Source organism: Abramis brama, assembly GCF_963993115.1.
Source record: "Abramis brama genome assembly, chromosome: 5".
NCBI lineage: Eukaryota > Metazoa > Chordata > Actinopteri > Cypriniformes > Leuciscidae > Abramis > Abramis brama.
In genome coordinates this window covers 15122801-15145549 of record NC_139967.1, presented here as the reverse complement: position 1 = coordinate 15145549, position 22749 = coordinate 15122801, and the positions used below count along the sequence as shown (strand labels likewise).

Genomic DNA, 22749 nt, shown 5'->3' with positions numbered 1-22749 from the left:
CCTTTTTAGTCTAAGCTGCCAGCACAACAAAGAGCATCTTCTGTTTGCAAGACGGCTGGCTTGTTGTCTGTACATCAGTTTTTATACTACACTTTGGTTATATGTCTGTTCTATTTCAAAGTTTTTTGTATTACTATTGCTGTTTAGTTGCATATGCTGTTTTGTATAAAAGACCGTGGTGTTTATACTATCTGCACACCATTATTATCCAGAGGGACTAATAACCGAAAGCTTTCCAAATCGTCCAGACAGTTTTCTCGTCTCGTTTCGAATGATTGTGGAATTCTACATTTCCACAGGGATTGTGCTTTGAAAGTGTTTTCCGCGTACGCGTCGAGGTCAGCTATTTTATCTTTGCATTAAAATCCCTTTTGACCTCTGGGAGACAACCCCAAATTTATCCTCTCTGTCCCGTTTAGGCCTACACTTGCTGACTAGTAGACAGCTTTTCCGAACACTTCCAAAGCAGATTGTCAAAATTCCATCCTGTGTGTCCAACTTTTTTGTAAAGGAAATTGATGCCAAAAATTGGATCATGCACTTAGACGCAGTTCAGTGAGAAAACCTGGCCTAAAATGGCCTAAGGAAAAGGTATTCTATCGAAGAGTGAAATGAGGCAGAATAAAGTTTGATGAGTATGAGTGTGTTCATAAGCACATTAATGCAGGCTTATGATCTGTGATTGAGACAGGAGATGCTGCGAGGAATATTGGAACGAGCATTTAGTGCTGGCCAGGATAACTGTACCATCATAATGATATAGTTCCTGGACTTGACGCAATAGTTATAATGTTACCATAGTAACAGTGTTTTTGTAGTGGACCTCAAAATGTTTGTTATTTTTGGGGGTTAAAGGTGAGATGAGATTTGGCCATCTGTGCTGCGCTCATGCAGCCTGAAGGTCTTGTTAAAAGTCATGCTGTACTTACAATGCAGCTGGTGGCCAAAGATACTTTGTGAATATGGTCTGAACTTACTGTGAGCTAACTCAATAAAACCTTTGCTGAATTTAACAACACAGGCATTAGATTTAGTGGAATCATTTTGGTTAAGATCTTTTTTTCTTATGGAGCAAGCAAGTTCCTCAGAGGATCTGAGTCTGTGTCATTTTTAGACTGTCTGTTTTGGCTAGTGGTTTAGGAGGACGTGCCACATTAATAATAGTTTTTCTGACCTAGATCTTCACACAAACCACAAAATCTCTTTTTCACTTTTCTCTTCTTCAATTATAACAATAAGCCACTTGAGGCTATGCGTCACAATGATTTTACCACAGGTAATGGGTGTTTTTTTTTTTGGCGCACAACCTCAAGTGGCTTATTGCTTATACATAACTGATATGGCAGGAATATATTGTGCATTCCTAGGTTATTCCAATAATTAATATAAAAAAACTTGTTACATATATATATATATATGCCTGTTCATAAAACTGTTCTTTGATCATAAAACTGTTGGCTGTTTTTGCAACAAAGCAACTTAAATAAGATTACTATTTCTGGCACAATAGAACAAATAGAGCTCTTTCTTCTCATTTAAAGTCTGTATTGGTGGTACTTGCTACTTTTAGGCTCTCATTTACTTTTTTCAAGGCTCTGTTCTTTGATGCCTCTGCTAATTTCTTGCGCGCTAAGGAGATGATTTTGTGAGGTCCTATATGTGTCAGGCGTTGTTTTCCTGTGCTTGTTTTGTGAATCTCTTGCGGTGGCGTGTCCACTGAGCTGAGAGGTTTTTAATGACTGTGGAGTGTTTGGAGTGGTTGGTGTGGGTAGCCAAGATGATCCCCTCCCTGCCTGTCTCGCTCACAAACAACATTCTGTGGTTCAGACAGACCGTTTTTCAGTAGCGCCCACTGTTGTTTCTTTTAGGAGGCGATTGGAAGGAGAGGAGGTGTCGACTACTGAATTGCGGAAGTGAAAGGGTTCAAGGAAATTGTGCTAGACAAGTAGAGCACAAGTGAGATGAGATGATGCGATGCGGGTCTGACACAAGGTCAGCAGAGGTCACGAGACAAAGACATGAAAGGGGATTGTGTTTTAAGATGGGAGGGGAAAAGCTGTTTTGAGTTTCTACCTAATAAATAAGGACAAGTGGGCCAGCCTTCGTTCTGTTTAACATCTGTTTTCTTAGTGTGGGAGGAAGTGTCGAAGAACCAAGAGGCAGTTCTGCGGTGTGGAACGTCTCATCACAGGAGCTTACGGTACTGCTGGTCTGTGGCCTACATGGTTACACATGCTCCCAGGGCTTGTTTTAGATCTTCCACAGACACCACATGACTGTTTGTCTCCTGTAGAAAAGTGTTTCCATCTTGTACACTTCAAAATGTGTTTCCACACAGAGGCCAGAAGATATCAAAGCAGATGGAGGGCAGCCTCCTCTTCTAGAATCTTTTTCTCAGATATTTATAAGTGACAAAGCTTAAGTGGTTTAAAACCTGACACTGTTATTTAGGAAACCACTTTTTAGACACCATTGATTAGTGGTGCTTACTAAAGCAAGTGGTCAAGGAGACTTGGGCCTGTAAGCAACCACCTAGCAATCTCCCAGCTTTAGCAACCATCTAAAAAAAGCAACAAAAATACAGTTATAGGAATTTCTTTGAATTTCCATGGATTTTAAATAGATTTTCTTACGTAACAATTGATAGTAGTTTTCTGTGTTTACAGCCTTCATTGCTTCATTGTGTCATAATTTGAAATGGTCCACTTTGTTGAAAGTGTGTGCCAGAGAGATTTGCTGTTGCTCTAGGGTTAGAGTAAAACACTTTTAAGGTTAAAAGTGTTCTAGAAAAAGCCTTAAAGCCTATTCACTCCAAGAGTAAAATGAAAAAGTGAAGCAAAATGAATATTGGGTGGACTGAGGGGAAATGTAGGCCTATAGCAAATAGTGAGAAAAAAGAGATAGTTTTCTTTTCCTGTAAAAGATTAAAGGCTTTCTGCAAGTGCACATCTGGATGCTTATGACAGGCACACATTTAGAGGAGGGGCGATTAACTGACGCAGGATGTGAGTATAGCTGACTGAGAAACACTCATGTCTGCAAACTTTAGTACTTCAGTACTGCTGCTGTGATGGCATGTACAGAGGGGACAAAAAAGTTGTGGGAGTCAAAAAATACTCCGGGAGTCATTAAATCTGAAAACAAGTTGTTTATTTATTTTTATTTTTTAAAGAAAAAAAGAAAGAAATTTGACCCAAAAATAAATATTTTAAAAAATATTTTAAATTCTTCACTATTTATAGGTCATTAAATAAGAAACAAATTATTAGTGGCTCTTTCTGCAGGTTACCAAACACTGCTACTGTGTGTTCCTCAGAGACTCACAAAGGTTCTACTGCAGCTCTGTGTCAAACTATTTTCGGCTATATCCGCTTGTGACATAATGAAGACTGTTTCCGGGAACTCTCTATCTACTTCATTTCAAGTGTGAATACCATCTCAACAGCCGTTTATGAGCACTATTTACCTTTAAAAGGGGCATATTAAGCTTTTTAATGTTTTCCTTTTTCTTTAGTATGTAATGCATCAGTTTGTGGATACAGAGATCCAGATCTGCCTAAAATGCCTCGATCGAAGTCCAGATAGTACTTCCTCAATCTACGTCACTTTTAGCATAATGCCTGTCCAAAGATAGAAGATGAGGTTTTAGTGTATATAGTATATACAAAGACAACTTACCACTGTGAAACGTGGTATCCGACTCGGGCTCGAACTGATATCGTTAAACTGACGACATTATTATTAACTGTTTACAAATGCTTTAGATTAGAAGCCTTGGATGCTGAAGCTCATGACTATGTTAAGGGGCGTTACATTTACGACACACGCTTGAGGTGTTTGGCCAATCACAACGCACTGGGTCTGCTGGCCAATCAGAGAACTCTGAGCTTTTTGGAAGGAGGGGCTTTGTAGAAATCAGAGCGTTTCAGACAGACTGGAATAGAGGAGCTGCAATAATGTACAATATGTGAAAAATAATGTGTGTTTTTTTACATTAAAGCATGTTAACCTATTCTATTACACCCAATAACCAAAATAATGAACTTTTAAAATGTGACCCTGGACCACAAAACCAGTCACATGGGTCAGTTTTCTGAAACTAAGATGTATACATCATCTGTAAGCTGAATAAATAAACTTTGCATTGATGTATGGTTTGTTAGGATATGACAATCTTTAGCCGATATACAACTATTTGAAAATCTGGAATCTGAGGGTGCAAAAAAATCGAAATATTGAGAAAATTGCCTTTAAAGTTGTTAATTTGTGACCCTGGATCACAAAACCAGTCATAAGTCGCACGGGTAAATTTGTGGCAATAGCCAACAATAAATTGTATGGGTCAAAATTATCGATTTTTCTTTTATGCCAAAACTCATTAGGATATTAAGTAAAGATCATGTTCCATGAAGATATTTTGTTAATTTCCTACCGTAAATATATAAAACATGTATTTTTGTGAGTGAATGCTGCACAATCGCGAACATAAATGGACAACTTTAAAGACGATTTTCTCAAAGTTTCGTTTTTTTTGCACCCTCAGATTCCAGATTTTCAATAGTTGTATCTCGGCCAAATATTGTCCTATCCTAACAAACCATACATCAATGGAAAGCTTATTTATTCAGCTTTCAGGTGGTATATAAATCTCAATTTTAAAAAAATGACCCATGTGACTGGTTTTGTGGTCCAGGGTCACATTTATGTTCACGGTTGTGCAGCATTCACTCACAAAAATAAATGTTTTAGATATTAACGGTAGGAAATTTACAAAATATCTTCATGGATCATGATCTTTACTTAATATCCTAATGATTTTTGGCATAAAAGAAAAATCTATAATTTTGACCCATACAATGTATTGTTGGCTATTGCCACAAATATACCCGTGCGACATGTGACTGGTTTTGTGATCCAGGGTCACAAATAGCATCATATTTTTAGCTAAGCATTTAAAAAATGGTAAAGGTTAGGATCATGATTTTTCAGATGTACTACAGCACAACATGAGTGTTTGTAAGTTACTTAATATTAAATTCTTGTTTATTGAATTGTTTTATAAAAGCAGTATTTCACTGGCAATCCTGCTGTTTTTTTCTGAATATCAGCATGGCTATGTGATTACAGCTTGTGATATTGCTTATGCTTCAATACTATATTACATTTTCAATTAAAATTTTCGCTCAAATTGTTTTGCTGGTGTTAAATTAGAAAAATGCTAAACTGAAGTATTTTCATTAGTGCTTTCAGACTTCTGGACCACACTGCATATATAAACAATCAAAGTTGTCACTTACTGTCTTTCTATAGTTTTGTTGTGCATCAATTGCATTAGTTGTAGTCAGACTAGGTCTTGATTAAACGTGAAGTGTCTGGGGGTGTGTGAAGCCAGACTAAAGTGTGTTTGTGTGATCATGAGGTAACGTTGACTGATGAGGTTAGACGTATGTATGTAGGAGGTGAGTTCGCCCCCCTCCACTTCATTTCCATCCGTCACTCCCTCTCTCCGTCTGTTCTAGCTTGGCTTTGGTCTGTTCCAAGACCTCCAAGGCTGCACCAAGTAGTCATTATATGTTTTTGGGGCAGGTGTGTGCTGCTTTTTGCAAATACATCTGTTTTCAGTCTTAAAGGGACATTTCTGTCATAATTTACTCACCGCCATATCATTCTAAACCTATATGACTTTCTTTTTCTGTGGAACACAACAAAAGATGCTTTTGTTCATACAGTGAATGTCAATGGGGTCTAATTTTGTTTTGTACCATATTTTCTTTCATTCTATGGACAAAAACATTCTTTAAAATATCTTTTGTGTTCTGCAGGTGAAAGAAAGTCAGGGACGGGATGTCTCTTGAAGTTGTGGGTTAATGTCCATACGGCTCGAGGTTGATTATGAACATCAGCGGTCCCTTTCGACCTTGAGCTATATGGGCACTTATTCTGAAGAGCTCAGAAACAATGTAGTCTGTGTTTAACAGAGAGAGAGAGAGAGAGAGAGAGAGAGAGAGAGAGACATAAGGTCTCCACTCTATCTTAAAACACAGAGTGCTTTCTCAGCACAAGCAACTCCCTGTAGACTTGACATTCTATAGGGCGGATTTTATGAAAAAAGAGCGAGCATGACTTAAACTTATCCATCCCACACACACACACCCTCATGCAGACATACACACCCACCTCACCTGCTTTCATCACTTCCACCTGGTCTCTAATGAGCTTGTGGTGCTGAGGGCAGCAGTCTTCACTGACAGAGATGGATGGAGACTTCTTATTTTCCCTGTTATTTCTCCCCGTTCGTCTACATCTGTGTGCTCGGCCAGCCTAATTTCTCCGCTCTACTATACTCAGAGTTTAATCAGGTTAAATAAAGCCTCAGTTTAATTTGAAGCCAGTTGTACTCTAAACCCATAATAGTGCACGAAACCTTCAGATGTTTAGTCATCACAGCAAAGTGTTGTCTTTGTAAAATGGATTTTGTCTTGTTTTAGATCTTCTAATGGATCTAGACTCTCAATGCTGATTTTAGTTCAGTATTAAGGGTATTCCTTACTGAATTTACCTTGCCATGCAGACAGTGGCACCTGACTCTTTAAATAGGAGACTGTAACCGCCCATAGAGAAGTAAATATATATATATTTTTTAACAAATTGAAATGTATTTTTTTTATCTAAATTTAAATGTATAGTTTTGTGATGTATTATTTAATAATTATTTTGTTTTCTTTACATAGAAAATCTTGGAATGAAACTGAAAATTATGGTTTTATTTATTATAATTATAAAGAAAAAGAAACTCCAAGACTTTTGTTTGGAATATAGGAAATCCTTGTTAGGACTTGGGTTAGTGGATTTCCCCCCATTCTTATCAGCCTATACTTTTCCTGTTATTTTAGTTGTTAATGGTTAAGATTAGGTTTAGAATTGGTTATCACTTCTCTAGAGGATGAACTTACTATGCCGTCCTGTGACAAAGTGTGCCTTGGTTTATTTTTATTTTGAGAGTAGCATTAAGGGCTGACCTTGGGCCATTATTAAATTCAGGGCTGAGCACAATATTCTTGTGAGTTATAGTGGCCCACTGCATACTCATAATTCTCCAGGCAAACACCTCTGTTTCCTCAGCTGCTTGTATGAAAGATCAATCATTTCATCATCCTAATGCCCTTAACCAGAGCCTGAAGAGAATGATTTCTGTATGATGACTCTCTTTCTGTCCAGTGATTAGAAAGATGAAGACTCAGCTGTATGAGATTAGTGCAACAGTAAGACCAGTTGGTTTAATGTGTAATGGACATTTTGTCAAAATAAGTGCACCCACACTTAACTAAACACACGTGTATCCCCACACACTGCATCATAACTCAGGCCTCACACAGACACACACACACACACACACACACACACAAACGCTAGGCGCTTCCTTCCACAAACTTCTCCAATTGTATAAAAGCTGATAAACAGGAAAACATCTCAGGATAAATACTCCCACACTTCATGCTGTTCCTGAAGGCAAAAAGAGAGTCGACTGTGTTTTTTCAGTACTAGGGATACTCTTTCCCCTCTGTGATATTTTAGTCAAATGAACTTGCTGATAACCCCATCCAGCTTTTTCCCAAGCATCTTAAAAGGAAGTGACCTCGCAATGGTGTTAAGAGCTTCCAACCCTTGAACTATCTAGCATACGGGCGCACACACACACATTCACGCGCCTCTTCTGACCTCTTAGAGCTTAGAGAGTTAGATTTTATTACATGCTCTGATGTCACCATCCCCTCTGCTCCTTTAAGACTCAGAGGAAGCTTAGTTATTAAAAACCAGCTGATAAAATCGACGGCTGCTCCCACCTAGTATACATCCACACACACACAGGGGTCATAGGTCAATCTCTCACACATTTGCAGGTTGACGTGACTCTTGGCGCTCGTAAGGTGAAGTATATTAATAGTCCAAGTAGGGATATTACAAATCTAGGGGTGGATGAACTCTCACTCAGCTCAGTATTCTTATGATGAATGTAAACATTTAGCAAAATATACTGATTCATATCCTAAATGTAATAAGTAGATGAATGGAGCTATAAATATGTATATCAGGGGTGTCCAAACTCGGTTCTGGAGGGCCTGCAGAGTTTAGCTCCAACTTGCCTCAACACACCTACCTGGAAGTTTCTAGTATGGCTATAAGACCTTGATTAGCTGGTTCATGTGTGTTTAATTAGGGTTGAAGCTAAACTTTGCAGGACAGTGGCTTTCCAGGAGCAGGACTGGACACCCCTGATGTATATCATTGAATTGGGCTGGATTTACATTTAAAAATAGATTTAGGTTTGTTTTAAAAGGATAGTTCACACAAAATTAAAATTCTGTCATCATCTACTCATCCCTGTCTCCTTTATAATCCACTGACAAAAGAAGATATTTTATGGAACTGCAGGTTGTTCTTTTTCATAAAACAAAAATAAACTCTAAGCTGTGGCTGTTTAGTTCTAAAAATGAGCAAAAAAAAGCACCCTAAAGTAAATAAAACTGGTGCATTTTTTTGGTCTATTTTGTTTGACAGCCCCTGGTCCCTACATGCATTTGTTCTATGGAAAAGAGCAGTGTATTATCCATCCAATGTCATTGCTGGGAGATGGAAGGTTGTTAGCATTTAGATGTGGTTAAGATAGCTTTTTGTGTAGAGTTGCATTTGATATAAGACTTGCCCTGATTATAGAGAGGTGGAAAAGTCTATATTTGAAAATCACAAGGCCATTTGGAACAAAACAACCATTAGAGCAGTGCATTGTGGGAAATTTCCTTTCTGTCTCCTCTGTACACACAAAAAGTAAATCAAAAGAGGTTCCTGAAGGGAACATTTACCTCATGTTTCATGGTTTAACTGCAGAACTGTAACCATTCCCTTCTCTCCGCTGGTGAGGTTTATTTAACACAAAACATTTTGTATACTGCTTTAAATTCTGTTTTGATGGCAAGACTGGCAGCCTAACCCTATTGAAAAGAAATCTAAAAAAGTGTCTAATTTTTCTTTTCCATTGCAGTATTTTTCTAACATCCTGACTTGGTCATATGACCCCATTACTTTTTCACTCTGAGAATCCAAGACCAAGATTCTTTTACCAGGTCTGAGAACAAGGCAGGTGCCACTTCATTGGTTCTGGTCCTGCTGCTGCTGTGGTTTAGCTACATCAGACCGGCTGAGCAGACTTCCTGTCCCTTGCCAGTAATGAAGCTCTGAACTGGGTCAGTTGTTTATGTCTGGAGCACCTGAGCTAGCCACAGACTGCCTAATATAAGAGACGTTTGCTGAAGTAATCTGAATCAGGTCAGTCCAGGGAGCATTAAAACTTCTCACTACCTTGAAAAAAAGAGATAGAAGAAGAAAAAGAAAGAGAGGAGTTGGGGAATATGAATCGAGGTCTATTTGAACGGTACAAGGAAACCATTGTTTTTAAATTCAGCCTCTATCTTCTTCTGTCTGCCAAGTAACCTTGTCCTCCTCAAGATCACAATGAAGATAGAGAAAAACTGTCATAAAATGATTTAATTTAAGCCAAAATTAAACATATAATACCCAAAGATTAGTTTCTCTTATGAAAAGCGATTCCAGGTTTCTCCCTCCACATTTGTATCCTGTTCAGCCCACCCCTGTGGACCCTTCCTTCCCCTCGTGCCAGGGTTCTGTGTGGGCTTACCTGTCAGGGAGGCCCCTCTGTGCCTTTCCTGCAGATATGAAGCAGCATTATTAGTGCTTTTCAGAGCGTAACTATCCCTATACAGAGCCAAAGCCATGAGTTAAATACATACTGCTGCTTGGCTTCAAATTTGATCCGGACAGAGAGATTCTGAAAAAAAAAAAAAAAAAAAAGGTTGGTTTCTACAGTGCGTGCAGAATTATTAGGCACGTTGATTTTCTGATCATATTTTTTTTCCAGGCACATTTTACCAATTCCAAACCACGTTAATTGTAATAACTACTATTAATTTTGTATTTAATCATTTATAAGTGATAAATAATTGTTCATGAAGGCTGGAAATGAAAAACGCCTTATATTCAGGTGTGCATAATTATTAGGCACGTTTTCTTTTACAGATAAAATAAGTCAAAAAAAGATTTAACTCAGACTTAAAAGTAAAAAATTATTAAATACCCATGAGAAGAATGCAATACTAATGCAATACTAGACATTGCAGTTAAGGCATGACCATTGGACAGTGAAATGCTCATTGGGTCAGCAGGGTCAGACAAATACAGGTGGAGAAGATAAGACACATGTCAACTGCAAAAGAATGAAGAATTAAGGTGGAGAATTAAGCGTGAAACCATCAGGAACCCTTTAGTCTCCAGTGCCACCATTTTCCAGAACTCCAACCTACCTGGAGTCTCCAGAAGTGCAAGGTGTCAGGATCTCAGAGACTAAAAAATGACCCCCACTTAATAAGAATCACAAGCTGAAGTGTAATAAAATACATGAAGACTGATTTTTTTATAGGCTTTATAGACAGACAGATTGAGAGTGACTCTTGAAGGACCAGCACCACATCCTCTTGTACCACTGTTTGAAGAATTCATCTTCCAGAATACGTTTTAATAAGTTTTGGGAGTTTATTTTTAGTCCATTTCCTACCCTGAAGTCCGTTTTGCAGAGATGGACTGAAAATTAACTCCCAAAACTTACTGTCAGATTCTGGAAGATGAATTCTTCAAACAGTGGTACAAGAGGATGTGGTGCTGGTCCTTCAAGAGTTAAAAGAGTTTAAAAGAGTTAAATCTTTTTTTGGCTTATTTTATCTGTAAAAGAAAACGTGCCTAATAATTATGCACACCTGAATATAAGGAGTTTTTCATTTCCAGCCTTCATGAACAATTATATATCACTTATAAATGATTAAATACAAAATTAATAGTAGTTATTATGATTAATGTGGTTTGGAATTGGTAAAATGGGGGGGGATTGGGAATTGGGGAGCACAAAATGTACTGTGTACAATATGTACTGTTTAAAAGTTTGGTGTCTTTTTAAGATTTTAAAACATTTATTTAATCAAAAATACAGTAAAACATTGATGAAAAGCGGTAAAAACGGTTCTCTATTTTAATATATTTATATTAAAATTTGGCAAAGCTGAATTTTCTGCACCATTACTCCAGTCTTCAGTGTTACATGATCCTTCAGAAATCATTCTAATATGCTGATTTGGTGCATTTCTTATGTTGTATTTACACGTCACTTTTACAGTGTTAGTTTAAAAAATAATGTCACTACTGTACAATCAGTATAGTATAAAATTGCTTCTTGTCTTCATCTTTCCAATTGAATCTCTGTATGCAGGATCATCAAGTAACCTGGTCGCCCAGGAGGCTGTAAGGAAACAGGCTATATTTCTGAAACATGCTGCTAAAACAGGAGAACAGATCTCGAGTAAGAATCAAACCTCTTATTTCCATTATCAGCTCAAAATATGCTCCACTTCAGCAATGGAAAAGCCCAATAAAGACAAAAGCGTTCATAAAACACCTTTAAAGCAACTTGTCCATCTGGAACTGTTATATATTGTACCCTAGGCCCTTTGTTGCAAGACTTAATGATGTAACCAGCTTGTAACAGTAAACAGTCCGCCTGTGTTGGCCATTTTGAGTACAGTTCTTGGTTCTTTGAAACTAATTCCTAATTAGTTTTTTAGCATGGATATTTCATTTATTCTTAGTCAAAAACTGACAAGTGCTAAAGAGATTTGTGCAGAAAACTTTGTAAACAACACAACTCTCTTTAAAAAGAACTCACCTTGGAAGGGACACTGTGAAAGCTGTTATTGATCTAATTGATTATGGTTTGTCTCTTTGTCTCTGTCCCCCACTTTCTCTCTATCTATCGTCCCTCTCTCTCAGACTGTCTGAATTGCAGTCGTATCACTGCCCTCACAGATCGTGTGAGCTCTCTGGAGGCCAAGGTAAAGTCACATCTTTCACTCTTGAGCTTCTTTCAGGGTGAATTCACTAAGAATGAATTGTGTCCACTGATAGCTTTGTTTATTTGTACCTCAGTGTTTGATGATGCGGTGTCCTCATCACTCCAGTCCTTCATTGTCATTTAAACAATCCCTTTTTAACATTGTTCGATCAATCACTCTTTATGCCTTCTCTTTCTCTTCCTGTCGCTCTTTCTCCCAGGTTCAGCTTCTTACCGCCCCTGCCTCCACCTCTCATCGACAGACGGAGTTAAAAAATGAACATGATTCCTCCTCCCTGATGGGGGCGCCACCTGCTAAAGGTGCTCCTGGGGCTCAGGGTCCTGCAGGTATGTTTATCTCTTTGTGTTACAGATTAAAGTGCAGATGTAGTGATGGTGTTTGCTCTAAGACTGCATGTGAAGCATGCATTCCTGTTCCATTGATTTTAACAGAGCAAAAACGTTCATTAGACAAAAGGCAACAAAAGGCAACTTTTCCTGTATTTCAAACAATAGAGCATTGCACTTTCAATGCCAAAGTCAAAGCGTTCAAGGCCACGCATTTGGCCACAGATCATATCTTTTTGCAGTGTATTCATAATGACTGTTCAGGACTGGATCCATTTACATCTAGTTAAGGAGAAAACTTTATTAGCCAATAAGCATGTGGAGATAATCCCATTCCCTATAACAATAATGATAATCCCAGAACCCACCTACATTTCATTTATCTCCCAGCACAGTTGTTGGGGATTTCACTGCAGAGAGATTAGAGTAGATTTAAATTGTGTGTGTATTTGACTGTGTGAGCGTTGATGGCGGTGGGTGTTTTATGGGGGGAATGCCATGGTGCATGAGGCTTTGAATAGCACCAATTCATCGCTAGTTGCCATAGAGATGTAGTACTGAAACATTAAAGAGGCTTGTGAAGATTTAAAGGGGCTAATTGTGTAGGAAAAACTGTAGGACTGCACTTGACACTGTGTCACAGATGTCATTTCCACCAGCCAAACTGTTGCCAATAGAGCGCAACAGTAACGACAGACGTTTTAAGCAGCCTTTGTTCTGGAAATAGTTTTCCAAATTTTAAGAAAAGGACTCCCAAATAAGATGATCTCCTCCCTAAAATATAAATCATCTATTCAGTGTCACATAATCCTTCAGAAATCATTCTAATATGCTGATTTGTTCCTCAAGAAACATTTCTTTTTATTATCAATGTTGAAAACAGATGTGCTGCTTCATATTTTTATGGAAAGTATGGTACATTTTTTGACTCTTTGATGAATAGAAAGTTAATAGCATTAAACAGCATTTATTTAAAATGGAAGTCTTTATAACATTATAAATGTCTTTTCTGTCACTTTTGATCAATTTAATGTATCCTTGCTTAAAACTAACTAACTAACAAACTGCCTCCAGACATATTGTGTTTTTACCAAGTGAAAAAAGCAGGATATTAGGATTTGGCTTTTATATAATTGGCTTTTATACTTTTGGTATTGTACCAAAGCCAAAGCAATTTATTAAACTGGAAAATGTCGACTGTATTTTTTTCTACCCACACATAAGAGTAATATTAGATGTGTAATAAACCTGACGTGAAAGATTATCAATTCAAATTTATTAGTATAGAAAACAAAGAAGAAAAAGAAAAAAACAAAGGCAAAGAACTACATGGAAGTGCACTGTCACTGCTGTGTCCAGGCTAGCCCTTCTCTGATTGGTGGATCTCTCTTTAGGATCATGGGTAGTGTAGTTGTCACATTTCTCCCTCTGATGACATCAAATCACACTTTTCGAGAATGATGTGTAATTTGCGTATGTCAGCACTATATGAAGTGCATCCTTCATGCAGAAAGACATCCTTTTTAGTAGTTAATACCCATTCCTTAATTCCCCTTACCCACTCCATGGCTACCCCTCGCTGTCCATGTTCAATCCTATCATCACTTGAAGTGTGGGAGAGATTAAAAGACGGGTCCCCAGAGATTTCTGAAACGACTAGAGAGACTCATAAGAAAAATCCAGAAAACCCTTGTCGCACTTATACAGCTTTCCTCCTCCCTGTACTGACTTGGCAGAACTATTCAGCAAATCGAGGGCAATTCAGTTCTTTCCACACAGAACATTGAATAGATTTGTTGCCCAGAAGTTCTTCACCTCAATGCAAAGTCAATCCTCTATCCATTCGAGATACCACAGCCATGAAGGATTGTGGTGGAAGGATGAGGCACAAATTACCCTTGAGGGGATTATTTCCATGTGCTGGTTAGACAGATGGAGAGAGTGAAAGTGAATCTGGTGTTTCCATAGGGAATTTGTGTGGAGCTCTTAGACTGTGTGCGCTGTGCAGGGCCGTCGCTAAAATGCACAATTATTGTTTTAGCCCATCTGAAATTGAAAAAGTGGATGTAAATTAGAATTCGGTAATGCAGTATATGCAACATGCACAGTAGTGGGCATTTCAAAATACTGAAGTATGAATTGTCCTAGGTATCTTATTATCCAAATTGTTTCGATTTTTAGAATGCACATTAGTAAAACTGTGTATATTCTGCATAACAGGCTGAATGAAGATGCAAATTCACAATACGTGACACTTATTGTCAAAGAACACCAAATACCTCATATTTATTTTCAAACAATTGTGGAGACATGTACATTTTTACATTTTATTTAACATTTTTACTTTGAACTAAAACATGCCAGTCCAGAAAAGATACCTAGATACTGGTTGAAAAATCTCTATTATTAGTGGTGCTTGACAAAGTCAAGGCATCACTAGTGTTCTCTAGCATACTTATTATTCTTCTTTTTATTATTATTCCACACAAAGTTTGGCGCGTAACTCGCCCCGCACCGTTTGTCACAGACCCCTGAGTGAGGTGTCAAATCGAGCGGCTCATTGAGGAGAGGTGTGCTATGATTTTTCTAAGCGGACGAAAAAGCGGACAAAAAAGTCCCATTGACTTAACATTGGGCATTCTAAAAAAATTAAAATCCAATCCGACGTTTTCACACACACAGACTCCAAAGGGCCTGACAGCCCTGCATCTCTCCCTCTCTCTCTCCCTCAGAGGATTTATATTATCAAGCAACCAATAAGTAATGGCCTAAAATCTTCATAGCCACACCCTAGCAACCAGTTACAGCACCCTAGCAACCACTAAGAGCTCCCTAGCAACCACCCTAAACCAATAAAAAAAGTTTTTTTAGTTTTTTTTAAAGCAATGTCACACTCGTAGTAACTGAGTGAGAATACCCTAGCAGAATACCCTAGCAACTGCCTAGCAACCACCCAGAACACCTAGCAACTGCCTAGCAACCACCCAGAACACCCTAGCAACTGCCTAGGAACGCCATAGCATCCACCCAGAATACCATAGCAACTGCCTAGCAACACCATAGCAACCACCCAGAACACCCTAGCAACCACCTAGCAAAGCCCTAGCAACCACCAAGAATACCCTAGCAACTGCCTAGCAACCACCCAGAACACCTTAGCAACTGCCTAGCAACACCATAGCAACCACCCAGAACACCCTAGCAACCACCTGGCAACAGCATCTTGCTAAAAACATGCTAGCAAAATGCTAATCATTCTAGCATCATGCTAGCAACATGCTAATCAAGCTAGCATCATGCTAGCAACATGCTAATCATGCTAGCATCATGTTACCAACATGCTAATCAAGCTAGCATCTAGCTAAAAACATGCTAGCAAAATGCTAATCATGCTAACATCTTGTTAAAAGCATGCTAGCAACATGCTAATCATGCTAGCATCATTCTAACAACATGTTAATCATAGTAAATCATGCTGGAATGTGGTAAATCGTATTAAATCATCTTTGAAACATGGTAAATCGTGGTAAATAATGCTAAAACGTGGTATATCATGGTATCACAACATGGTAATTGTGTTAGCATCTGCCCAGTGGCGAATTTTGCCACTGCAAGCACCACTTCACATTTTCTTCAGGAAATGTACAAATGTATTGTATTTAAATGTTCAAGATTCTTTTTGTTATTTGAAAGAAAGTTATCAAACTTGTTATTAACTCTTTCCCTGCCAGCGTTTTTTTAAATTAAAGTTGCCAGCCATCTCCATAATTTTTGATCATTTTCACAAATCAGAACATTTTTATTGTAGGAATATATGAACATGCAATATTTCAAAATAAAGCACAGACCTTCTGCTTTTAAACAAACAAACAAAAAAAAGTTTTATTTAACTTTACATAACTTTTTTTATCAGCACTTGAATGTAGGTAAGTTTCTTTAAAAAAAGCTAAATTTTGAGCAAAAAACTGAGAAAATCACGCTTTTGTCAAAAACTACGTCTGGATCAGACTCAGAACGATGATAGATGAAAACATAGATGGAGTAGATCGAGTCCATCAACAACACCCCCAAAGCTTCTATAGCTCTTACTGGGTCGACATTTAATTCTTAGGCAGTTTTGATTCATATGCTGTTTAATGTTGATGATTGCAGTATTTTACATGCATCTGATACATATGCTATCGCTTGTTTCTGCTTTTTCGCCTGTGTTTCAGAAGATGCCTAATTGTAATACTTGAAATCTTTTATTTTATCTCATTCAATTTATACTTTACAACTTACAACTTAAAAACATAAATAAATCTATAAACACTCAAATATCATTTATTTTACAGTGGCGTGTAAATTAAGTTGTGGTGCAGTGCCAGAGCAGTGTGTTTTAGACAACCAGCTTTTAGTGAAAGTGAAGGTACAGCGGTCCCTGGTTTCCTGCTGATGTATTCCTGGCTCTTAGCTCGTCCAGCTTGTTTTCAAGTGAGCAGACATTGGCAAGCAGTTAGTTTGATCAAGACATTAGCAGAGCATAAAGCCGTACCCCACTCTCCTGCGCCTCAGTCAGGATTTCAGGGACGCTGAATGTAAATCTGTGTGGGACTTTTTCCATGTCCAGTGGGGTTGTCTATCATAAGATATCCCAGAAGAGAAAGGCAAAGAGGTTAAAATGTCCATCTCCTTTTTCTCCTTGCCTGGTTGCTGATTTAGATCTAAACTACAAAGCTTTTGTGGTCCTTTTCAAAGGGGACAGTTTTTGTAATACAAAACCAAAACAGGCTGTTTGATTTACGTTACTCTTAAAAACATTCGCCATGTTCCTGCAAAAAGAAATGGTGGGGATGTGTTCATGGCCAGATGCTTGGTGGGAGAGAAACATGAGGAAATTTTATTTTATCATAAAATCTTTCAGGGGGAGAATAACATGAGTGATTGTGTAAACAAATTAATGTATCAGTTCATAAATTATTCCTTTAGGGAATCCTGTCTCTGCAGTGATGTCACAGATGATGATCTCACATGATGAGCTCAGTGTTATTTAGGCTGTGTCTGCCAACAGGCACTTCGCTGATCCACTGATTTTTATCAGGCTGTGGGACTGTTCCTATGACAGGCCTGAAAGATACTTTAGTGTAAAAGATTGTTTTTTTACAGACCAGAGCAGAGTTTGCTTTAAGATCTGGAGAATCCTTATACTTTCTGTTTAACTGTATATTTGTGTGTGTTTGTCCCAGGTCCGCAGGGCGAGAAAGGCCAGGATGGCTTACCTGGGAAAGATGGTCAGTTGTTTTATGTCATTTCACTATTCAGTTCAATCTAAAATACACACTCAAACACACATACACACTTCTACAAACTCACAATAGAGGTCTGCTGCCCAACCTTGATTCGTTCATTCAGTTTGTAAGGACTGGGCAGAACCTTTCTAAAAGGTTAACCATGATCAAAACATGCATTCAACAGGAGATGATGGAGACCCTCTTAAAGAGACAGAGTCATCAGAGACGGGGAATAATGAAAATGAAGATTATTTCACCCTTTACTCAATCTAATGTTGTTTCAAACCTCTATGACTTTCTTTCTTCTGTGGAACTGACCTAATATAAATTAAAAAAACATCTCAGGTTTTTTGTCCATACAATGAAAGTCAGTGTACTCCAATGTTGTTTTGAACACCACTAGCTTTCATTGTGAACATAAACAGTTAAAATACTTCCAAATATCTATAGTTTTGTGTTCTGCAGAAGAAATAAAGACATACAGGTTTGTTTGGAACGACATGATCATACATATTTGGTCGCTATCTTTTACCTTTGATGCCTCTGTAGACCTTACACTTTACACATGTTCTCTGTATCTGTAGGTAAACAAGGGTATCGAGGTCTGCCAGGACCCAAAGGAGAGGCGGGTAGCAGAGGTCCATCTGGGGCTCCAGGGTCTAAAGGAACAGCTGGTCCTCTAGGTACTTTGAACAAATCAAGCCCACAACACTATCACAGGATTTTGAGATCCCAGAAATCACTCTGTGACTCGAGACAAACGTTGTAGAATAGCTACGTCCTATTAACACATCTCATGCTTTTGTATCATGTACAGATCAATTAAGTACCTAGTAGAAATGGCACATTCAAAAGAATCCCAAAAGCTGAATTTGTACATCAGTTTTTATAATTGTATCCATTTATAACGGAGCCTCATTTTCTTGTGGAGTTCTGCTGACCTATGACTGGTAAGAATGTGGTTTCTCATCATGCTGACTTTTCTGCCATAAGAGGCACTATATGAAGACATTGACGAGTCAGCATTGAGCCCCAAGTCCACTTGCCAAAATATTTGTGCTTGGACCACATTGTAAAAAATCCTTTTTTGTTCACAGCATGTAGTGCTGTGCTAGGGGTTTGCCTAAAAAATACACACACACACACACATCAACTAACATATGTATCGCTTACCCCAAGACTCAAAAATAGCACAGAATTTAGTACTGTTATAATATTTGAAACATGGCCACAGGTATGAAGGGTCTTTTAACCCAGCCATGACTGACTTGAAGGGGCTTTAAATGACCCTAGGTCCTATGGAGGGGCTCCTCAGCCATGTGAATCCAATCTAAAGTGAACATGAGATATGTATACAATACTTGCTTCTTATTTCTTCCATATGTTTGCCATTGCATGGTTTTTCTTGGACTTGGATTTCTTTTAGCCTTCATGTCATGTACAATGAACTGTATCTGATTGCTGTATTCTCTCAAGAGAGGTATGTTTAAATAAAGCAAGATACATTTAGAGGAAAATAACGTCAAGGTATATGGGTAGGTGACATGACATACTTTATGGTAGTTGACATCCTGCAGTGTGACAAGCTATACTTCATCTAATGCATTTTGAAAATTCTTTTATTTGCTCATTTTATGACCTCATATTAATTGAGAGACATGGACTTACTTGAATTTTTGATTATTTGTAATTTTGAAAATTAATTTATCATTCCACAGGACTCTTAAAATAAACTAGTTCATCTAAAAAGGTGATTGTAAAAATTTTGGGGAAAAATTATATTAATATAAATTATATTATTATAATTTATATTAACTTAAATTGTATAATCATATAAATATCATATATAATATATATCATATAAATGATACATTTTAAAGTGGTGGTCTGAAAGAAACATGGTACTTTGATATATTCCACCATGGTACTAAACGATTACAATATTCGTTGTCATTCATTCCAAAAGAATCACGACTTATGCCATAGTGCTATAGTACATTTTTGTAAGTGAAGGACGCTACTGGAAATGGCAAATTCAGTGATGCAATAGTAATTTGGCTATTTCTCAGAGTCTTTGTGATGGTTTACTCTTTAATCTTGACTCAGCAGAATACCGGTCCACAAAATTCCTGGAAACAGGATATCCTCTTTACATGATGCTCTTACATACACACAATGACCTGTTATTCACTCAATTAGGATTCCACTAGGCAGCAGACTCCACATGTGACCTGTGCTGTGACACTGTCTAAGAATGAATTTTGTCCACTGTTAAGGCTGTTTATTTACACATGCTGTCTACATTGTTTTATCGAGCCATTCTCTAAAGGTATTATGCAAATCAGGCAACAGAGATAATAATAATCCCAATTTACATGCCTAATTTACATAGAAAGAAGGCATGTTTACAGAGAAAAGATTGACAGTACTTAAAGGAATAGTTAACTTAAAAATGAAAATTCTGTCATCATTTACTCACTCACCCTCAAGTTGTTTCAAACCTGTATGAATTTCTTTCTTCTGCTGAAAACAAATGAAGATATTTTGAAGAATGTCGGTTACCAACAGTTGATGGACCCCATTGACTTCCATAGTATTTTTTTCAACAACTTGAGGGTGAGTAAATGATGACAGAATTTTCATTTTTAAGTGAACTATTCCTTTAAGGTGCAGTGCTATTTCAGTACATTTAGCGCCTGGTTAAGCTGGATTGTGTGTGGTTAGTGAATAATAAGAAACAGGTTTTTGCACTGCAATACCATGTGCAAAAATGACACAATTGTTTAGTGAATTTGCCCCTGTTAACTCATATTAAAGGAATTTTATCCTACATCTCATCTAACCGCTTTTCAAATTTCAAATTTATTTTTTGCATTGCATCACCTTTAAAACACCTAAAGGAGAGACTGGTGTGAAATGGGGTGATAAGGATGCAGGGATGTCAGAGGTGAGTATGGAGGACAGAAGAGGAGAGGAAAGGAAAAGACGGGACAGGAACGGAGAAAATAAACAAAGAAATGCTGATGAAAAACTTCGCACACCAGCTGTGATATGTAGCTTTTCTTTCCTTTATTTTCCCCTGCTTAATCAAAACTAACAGGCAATAAGGAACCAGCTGGAGGGATATTGTGTAGATGCACACACACACATCCAGAAAGAGAGTTGTATGAATCAGCGCAGTCACCAGCCAGGTTTTAATTTATTACACACCAGAGTCGCTAATATGCTCCGGCATTTAGCAGTGTTTATTTGAGTTTTCCCAGCTCTCCCTGTTAGAGCCCAGCACATGACCATTATGAACCCCCTCCTGTTAATTACAGCCCACACACACAGTCCCACACAAATACACACCGCTCTCCTGCCCTTCATATTAACCTGTTTTCAAGAGCAGTCATGTATCGAAACTAAATACTTCATTCTACCTCAATATGCGCCCTTTCACTTCCTCTACTTCCCTTTAGGACGCTAAGCATCCCATAACTTCCTTAGAATTCTTTTATCATATAGTTTGCAAAAACACTCTATACGTTCTCCTATTTCTTGTTATCTTTTTTTTTTTTCAAACGGGACAACAGTGCCTTATAATTGACTATTCAGGGGAAAGATGGTTTGAAATGTGTGTGTGTTTGAGTTTTCTCTTTTTTTGCTTTCTCCTCAGGTCCACAGGGACCACCAGGCCTCCCAGGAGAGAGGGGCCTCCCTGGGCCACCCGGCCCTCCCGGGCCCCCTGGCCCACCATCTGAACAAGATGCTGGTATGAGTGCTAATTATTTAAGGGGCTGTCATCCAGTCACTATCACAAAAGAAAACCCCAAAAAAGAAGGTTGATACGGACCTTGATGTAAAGTAAAGTGGTCTTTTATCACACTAGGGGGTTTCATTTGCAATAATGACTGGCTGATTGTACTTTTCCACACTTAGTATGCTATCGTTAAAATTTTGGGGTTACAACGATTAAAACAAATGAAAATAATACTGATTATTTTTTAATTAGAATAATAAGATCATGTGAATATTTCACAATATTACTGGTTTTCCTGTATTTTTGATCAGATAAATGCATCCTTTGTGAGCATAAAGACTTCTTTCAAAAACAAACTTTTGAATGTTAGTGTACGGCTGCTTATATATATATATATACAGTGAGGAAAATAAGTATTTGAACACCCTGCTATTTTGCAAGTTCTCCCACTTAGAAATCATGGAGGGGTCTGAAATTGTCATCGTAGGTGCATGTCCACTGTGAGAGACATTAATCTAAAAAAAAATAATCCAGAAATCACAATGTATGATTTTTTAACTATTTATTTGTATGATACAGCTGCAAATAAGTATTTGAACACCTGAGAAGTTTGCAATTACAGAGGTCAAACGTTTCCTGTAGTTTTTCACCAGGTTTGCACACACTGCAGGAGGGATTTTGGCCCACTCCTCCACACAGATCTTCTCTAGATCAGTCAGGTTTCTGGCCTGTCGCTGTGAAACACGGAGTTTGAGCTCCCTCCAAAGATTCTCTATTGGGTTTAGGTCTGGAGACTGGCTAGGCCACGCCAGAACCTTGATATGCTTCTTACAGAGCCACTCCTTGGTTATCCTGGCTGTGTGCTTCGGGTCATTGTCATGTTGGAAGACCCAGCCTCGACCCATCTTCAATGCTCTAACTGAAGGAAGGAGGTTGTTCCCCAAAATCTCGCAATACATGGCCCTGGTCATCCTCTCCTTAATACAGTGCAGTCGCCCTGTCCCATGTGCAGAAAAACACCCCCAAAGCATGATGCTACCACCCCCATGCTTCACAGTAGGGATGGTGTTCTTGGGATGGTACTCATCATTCTTCTTCCTCCAAACACGTTTAGTGGAATTATGACCAAAAAGTTCTATTTTGGTCTCATCTGACCACATGACTTTCTCCCATGACTCCTCTGGATCATCCAAATGGTCATTGGCAAACTTAAGACAGGCCTTGACATGTGCTGGTTTAAGCAGGGGAACCTTCCATGCCATGCATGATTTCAAACCATGACGTCTTAGTGTATTACCAACAGTAACCTTGGAAACGGTGGTCCCAGCTCTTTTCAGGTCATTGACCAGCTCCCCCCGTGTAGTTCTGGGCTGATTTCTCACCTTTCTTAGGATCATTGAGACCCCACGAGGTGAGATCTTGCATGGAGCCCCAGTCCG

General features: G+C 38.2%; 1 protein-coding gene across 3 annotated transcripts in view; it reads left to right on the top strand.

The window, feature by feature from the left end:
- The window catches only part of emid1 (EMI domain containing 1), a 73333-nt gene that overhangs the window by 38828 nt on the left and 11756 nt on the right, over positions 1 to 22749 (top strand). For all 3 annotated transcript variants that reach the window (XR_014606298.1, XM_084114979.1, XM_084114980.1), the window contains exons 4-9: positions 11333 to 11422; positions 11890 to 11951; positions 12172 to 12298; positions 17524 to 17568; positions 18153 to 18251; positions 21227 to 21322. Coding sequence is in view for 2 of the 3 variants with exons in the window: in XM_084114979.1 (XP_083971105.1) it covers positions 11333 to 11422; positions 11890 to 11951; positions 12172 to 12298; positions 17524 to 17568; positions 18153 to 18251; positions 21227 to 21322 (519 nt within the window). In the remaining variant the exon portion in view is untranslated. The remainder of the gene's footprint in view (positions 1 to 11332; positions 11423 to 11889; positions 11952 to 12171; positions 12299 to 17523; positions 17569 to 18152; positions 18252 to 21226; positions 21323 to 22749) is intronic.